The sequence below is a fragment of the Colletotrichum orchidophilum genome, assembly GCF_001831195.1.
Source record: "Colletotrichum orchidophilum strain IMI 309357 chromosome Unknown Scaffold_172.1, whole genome shotgun sequence".
Lineage (NCBI taxonomy): Eukaryota > Fungi > Ascomycota > Sordariomycetes > Glomerellales > Glomerellaceae > Colletotrichum > Colletotrichum orchidophilum.
In genome coordinates this window covers 78,672-84,671 of record NW_019173128.1, presented here as the reverse complement: position 1 = coordinate 84,671, position 6,000 = coordinate 78,672, and the positions used below count along the sequence as shown (strand labels likewise).

General features: G+C 50.3%; 2 protein-coding genes across 2 annotated transcripts; one reads left to right on the top strand and one right to left on the bottom strand.

The window, feature by feature from the left end:
* Nucleotides 1–524: 524 nt before the first annotated feature.
* CORC01_12979 (uncharacterized protein) lies at nt 525–1,158 on the bottom strand (the record flags this gene model as incomplete). The annotated part of the gene is made up of 2 exons (XM_022624597.1): nt 525–1,021; nt 1,092–1,158. The coding sequence occupies 2 exons, from the start codon at nt 1,156–1,158 to the stop codon at nt 525–527; spliced, it is 564 nt and encodes a 187-aa protein (XP_022468924.1).
* Nucleotides 1,159–2,565: 1,407 nt separating this feature from the next.
* On the top strand, nt 2,566–4,659 carry CORC01_12978 (HET domain-containing protein; the record flags this gene model as incomplete). The annotated part of the gene is made up of 1 exon (XM_022624596.1): nt 2,566–4,659. The coding sequence occupies one exon, from the start codon at nt 2,566–2,568 to the stop codon at nt 4,657–4,659; it is 2,094 nt and encodes a 697-aa protein (XP_022468923.1).
* Nucleotides 4,660–6,000: the final 1,341 nt, after the last annotated feature.

Sequence of the window (6,000 nt, the reverse complement as noted above, 5' to 3'; positions counted from 1 at the left end):
AAGTTGAACTTCGGTTCGGCCCAGCCTGACCCATGATCCGTTTTTCGAACCGCGTGACGCTACTATGAAGTGAGAGTGCGCAATACGCGGCAAGACTGTCACTTGAGAAAACGTAGCATGGAAACATTACGTGCAATGATTCAATACTCTGTAAGGGGAAGTCCTCATCCGTAACTGGTGGTGCCACCTTTTATATGTTACGGACTTGATGTACCTTGTTGCCTGGCCACACGTGGAATCGATGTGCGGGCTAGGTTGAAAAGGTGGGTTTTATCACGTGGTAGCAATGTAGAATCTATGAGCTGCTGGTGGCAGACAGTCTGATCTAGGAACTCAAACAGCCAAGCATCGTCTTATTGTAATCAGATTCATATCACTTCAAGATCTGTTGTGAATGCATATTGATAACTACTTTGCAGAGGCAAGAGTGGATGGAAGGAAGCCTACGTATTCTCTCAAGAGTTTCCAAAACAAAGCCATTATTGCTGAGGCAGAAAAAAGTACGGTATGGAGAAACTTGAAATTCAGCTTTCCATCCTTCTTCCGCCAACGTTTCGTGATTTCTCGGCTCTCCTCTTCGAATTCGATCTCGCGTAGCTCGGGGTTTCCACTTTGAGAGGAGGATTAGACAACAACCCGTCACCGAGCTGCCATCTCTCTCCGTCATCAAGGGTGGTCGAGGACGTCGTCGTGTAGGAGGTGGACGGCGAGTTCGTCGCAGACGTCGAAAAGCAGAGCAGCGATTGTGGGGGGTACATCTCCTCGGCCTCGCTCTGCGTGGCACTGATTTTTGCGAGCTTGTTTAGGATCAGCAACAGATTGCCATTGGCAGACGGCCCCGAGGAAGGGAAGGTCCCGGAGGCCTTGGTGCGCTCTGCGTCGATTATCGAATTCGTCGGTAAGGAGGCGTCGTTGAGAGAGGACAGGACCTTGGACCCATTCTTCTCCCACAAGTCGCAGACGGTGGAGTTGACTTCCTCCACGCCGCTCTTCAAGAATGGCGAGGCCGGAACAGCGTGTCCTGGAAACAAAATGTCCCAGATTATGTACCATGAATTACCGCCATTCACTTTCTTCAAGAGATCGCTTACCTGATGCCTTCATCAATCGCAGCAGATTGCGGGCTGGCTCCGCTGTGGCATTGCAAGGCACCAACATGTCCCTTATACTTTTGATTGTCCTTGTCACGTCCTTCACCCTCTTCAAGTGGAATCGAGCACAGTGGAAGTGTGTGACTAGATAAAACTTGTAGAAGGGACAAACCAGTCTTTTGCAAGGCAGTGCTTCTGCTTCTCCGCCTTCAAGGTCCTCCTCCGCCTTCTTTGAGCCTGCTTGACGTTCCATAGTCCAAGGGTTTTGCTAGGGATCTCGCACGCTTGCAATTCTAACCCTGCATTTAGTTGGGTCTAGGGTTTGGTCAGATGCCGGTTGAGCCGTCTCTCCATAGCAAGCATCAGTACCTTGCCCAGATGAAATGGCAGGCTCATCGTAGGTCGATTGCGTCGACCATTGGGCGGAGTTGACGAACATGGTATATTAAAGTACAGTATCCAAACCATTTCCGTGGTTTCAAATACCCCAAGGTTGACCATGGGAAACCTGGTATGAGTACCAACCCAGGAATTCCGGCGGGTTGGGGTTCTCCAAGCTGAGGATGCAGTTCATCATGTAGCCTCGACAGATCGTCCCGCGTCAGTGCATGGTCAATGGATGTTGACTCCGCAGGCGGCAGCAGTAGCCAGTTCCCCAGGTATGTATTTTGAAATAGCGTTTTTTTCAGTCATTGCGCAAAGCTCGTGATCGACAGTCCATTCTTACCACATTCTCTGGGGTCCTGTCCATGACCAAAAGCCGGACGAAGGGCCAGGATGAGCTCGGGTTATTCCAGTGTCCCTCGACCATCGCGCAACGCGGATGTGCGCAATTGAGTGCAAATTTTTGAGCAGCTGCGCTCATCTCCCAGGCAATGGCCTGGCGAACGGAAAGGAATGGTTCGCGTTATGGAAGGCGTGGTAGAAATTTGGCCGCGGGCGTCTCGTCAGTGTACATTGCGCTCCGACGTTGTGGAAACGAGCAGTTGCGCGTTTCGACATGCACAACCGACGAGGATGAACGCTATCCTGCGTGATAAAGAGTGCCGCGTGAGAAAACAAGTGGTAGACATCTTCGTCTGTGGTGATGCTAGTCCGACATATTCTATCGATCCCTTGAGGAAGTGTCATCCTGCCCTGTGGTAGCTGATTACCCGTTGATGGGTCAGATTTGGAAGGCGGAAGGAGAAGCGCAACACGACTGATTGCCAAACATTGGCCGGCGGCTAAGGAACTCTGATTCGCTTGGCTAAAACATTTGGCTGTTTGCGCAATTGCGCGTCAGCTTCCTCCTCAAGTGTCAGATGCCGCCAGAGCGCAGCAGCTCTAACCACCTACTTTCTCACATGTCCCCCACTTTCACGCAGTATATAGACTCGATGTTTCCCTTCATTCACTTTGGGTTACCACAAGCCACTTTCTACCCATTTCATATACCCACTGCTGTGTACTCTAACTCGTGACAAAAACGACCATGAGACTTATTCATACACGGTCATACCGTTTGTTGGAGTTCGACGATGTCAGCCCTCCTCCTTTCGCCGTCTTGTCGCATGCACACAGCCAAGAACATCGCTTGCAGCCACCATCTGTGCAACTGGACAATTTTATTTTGCAGGCTTGCCTCCAGGCTGACGTCCGCGGCTTGGAATTTCTCTGGGTTGGATCTGTGTGCATCGACAAGACCTCATCTCTAGAGCTGCAGCACTCTATCAGCTCTTCTTTTCGCCTGCTGCAAGCGGCAGCTGTGTGTTTCGTCTACCTTCAAGACCTCCCCCCTTCTTCTGATTTGCTCGAGGGAACTTGGGGCCGCTGCAGGTACTGGACGCGAAGCTGGACGCTCCAAGAGCTGGTTGCACCTTCAAACGTGGAATTTTTCGATGCCGCCTGGAACTACCAGGGAGCCAAATCCTCACCGAAACTTCTTGAACTGCTCCAAAATATCACCCGAATTGACAGGAACATCTTGGTCAACAGCACCGCTTTTTCAAAGGTTGCAATCGGAGTCAGACTATCGTGGGCAGCCGGAAGAGAATCCACTCACGCCGAGGACACTGCATACTCCTTAACCGGCATCACCGGAGTCAATATGTCCATCAGATACGGCGAAGGCTCAGAGCTTGCCTTTGCTCGACTCGTGAAGAAGATCGTACAAGAGAGCACCGATGGCTCAATCTTTGCCTGGACCAGCAATGATGACCAGGTCGCTCGGGGTTTCCTTCCACGATCCGCAACGGAATTTAGGCATCTTACGGATAACGATACGCCCAGGGCCTTTTGGCCACAGCAGCCGTGGAAATTCGACGGTAATATTCAATTCAGTAGCAAGGGTCTGATATTTGATTCTAGGGCATCAACGGAAGACCTTTCTCTCATACTCGAAATAGGACGGACGTCCGACAAACGATTCGGCGTACGTATCCAGATGTGGGAGAACAGATACGTTCGGATTAATCCGAGAGAAATTATGGAGGGTTCGAAGATTTCGAGGCCTTGTCGAATTATCGCAGCCTGCAACATCGATGCCGAGACGTCTCAAAGCATTAGTATTTCGTGCAGGAAGAGGAAGAGATCGGGTCAACTCAGAACTCCTCCCAACGAACACTCAGGCGTCCAGCTTGGAATCACTCACACCATCTCACACCACCTTTTGCATGACAACGCTTGCAGCTCATGTAGCTACCCCGAGGATGCTTCAGACTTGGACAGTCTTCATTCCGGCGACGAGTACGAGGAGGAGGCGCCCAGCCAAGTTGATGCGCGTGAAAGAACCTCACTGGAATCGAATCATCCGTATCAGACTGAGCGCGAGGGCCTCCTACGCCACTTTGCTGTACGGGTTGAAGACTGGGCACGTTCAGCGAAGTACGTTGCACCTACCGGTAGCCGGCTGTCACGAAAACGACTCAAGATCGCGGACTCAAGTTCATACTGCGCGAGCGAGGAGTCGGATTTCGAGGAAATCGAATATATTCAGAACGATATCCAGATTACTATCGACGGCTATTTCCATCTCGCTTGTCCATTCTACGCAACGAAACCTGCTGACCATCGGCAATGTTTACGGGAAGACGATCTGCGAACGATGGAAGATGTTGTGGACCATATCCGAAAATGCCACTGGAAGTCGCCATATTGCCCAAATTGCCGAATCATCTTCAAAACACCCATGGCCAGAGACGAGCATATCCGCAAACTAATTTGCGAAATTCAAGACCCTACGAGAATCGAAGGTGTTGATGGGAACCAGCTGAAAGGGATGGTGGAAGTGACGATGAGGGGGTTCAGTGAGGCGGAGACTTGGGCGCAAATTTGCGCGTTGGCTTGCCCTGATGTGCCGACCTGCGTCTCTCCCTACCTCAAGGATGGCCTCGGTCTTGAGGTGTCAAAACTTCGGGACTATTGGAATGAGAAGGGCAGGGAGTACATCAAAAAGTACATGTGTGAAAGAGACGTTGTCCTTCCAGAAGGCCAGGATGAGGTTCGAGTGTTGGAAGCCTTTCACGCCCTGACGATGGCTGATTTGATTCAGAAAACAGTCGAGACCAGTGTTCATGAGTCGCAATAGTGGTTGAAGTCGTAGCAGTGTCTCAATCACTGTAACGACTGATGAAGACTGAGCTTGACCGTTTCTCAAGGAGATGGCCTGGATAATCATGTTCTTTGTAGAATTTTCGAGGATAGAGTCTAATAAGTCCTGACAAATGGCATGAGAACCCGTGAAAGCGTGGCGGACATTTAGGTTTAGAACAGTAAGCAGCCGCAGCGAAACTCTCTTTATTGAGTCCATGTGATCTTCCTGATAGAGTAAAAGAAACTTTGATTGCAATGTATCAGTCTCTACTTTTTCTGTTCCGGGCCCCTCGTCTAAGTTGACGAAATCGTCCATCTGAGTTGGAAGGGGCTTGTCAAATGGTAAAACGTCATGAGGAGCTACATCCATGCGCATCCGGGTTTTCTCGCGTAGATTACATAGTATGCATCACCTGCTAACGAGATTCTATAAGGCAGTTCCGTATCAGTACAACATCCAGGATGACGATGAGCTCTTTAGCACAGGACATCTTCTGCTCATGCAGCTATTTGCACGAGGTATAACGGGAGGAGAAGCCGTATCGGTAGCGTAGGCGATTGTGACATTTGGCACATGGGACCTCGGCCTGTAAGAAGCTCAGCTAGACATAAGCAAACAACTTATAGATATTTATGAACGTAGATGTTGTTACCAGTGGAACAAGGAAGGCTTGATGGAGGGAATGATTAGGTAAATAATACAGCACACTTCCTGCACTCGTTCGTTTGTTGCTAGCCGGCAACTCGGGCGAGATAGCTCGCGCATGCAAAGAATTGACCCATGGACTGCAGGTTCGACGAGAAGGAGATCGTCAAGAGCGCACAGGAGGATGCTACCTCTCAAGGCAGGTCGGTAGCATATGTAGCCGTCCAGATTTGGTTTGGGTCTCAGTTTAGACATGTTTACCAGCAACAACACACTCTGGGTGTCACCGAGAAACAATATGGTTTGATTGACAAAGTTCTCACAAAGACACGGTGACTTCAGAGAGCGGAAACACGCCATGAGCGTCACCGAGAGGCGAAGAGCTTTCCCCGGTATCGTTCTTACGACCTAACGAACGGCGAATGGTTGCGCGACCGGAACAGTCCGTTTCGTCACGAGAACTTGTAATACGTCGAAATGCAGCAGGAGGAGACCATTAGGCGCCCCTACATCTTTACAAAAAGCCAGACTCAACAGCTCCCGATCCGACGGTGATCAAACTTGCCAGACCAAAACACGTCTTTGAATTTTTGGGGCATCGCAAGCCCGCTCCCTTGCTGGATTGCCCGGAAATGAAGGGCTTTCTTCTGCTCAAGGACAAAGATGTGATGGAACATGAGAATTGGTTTG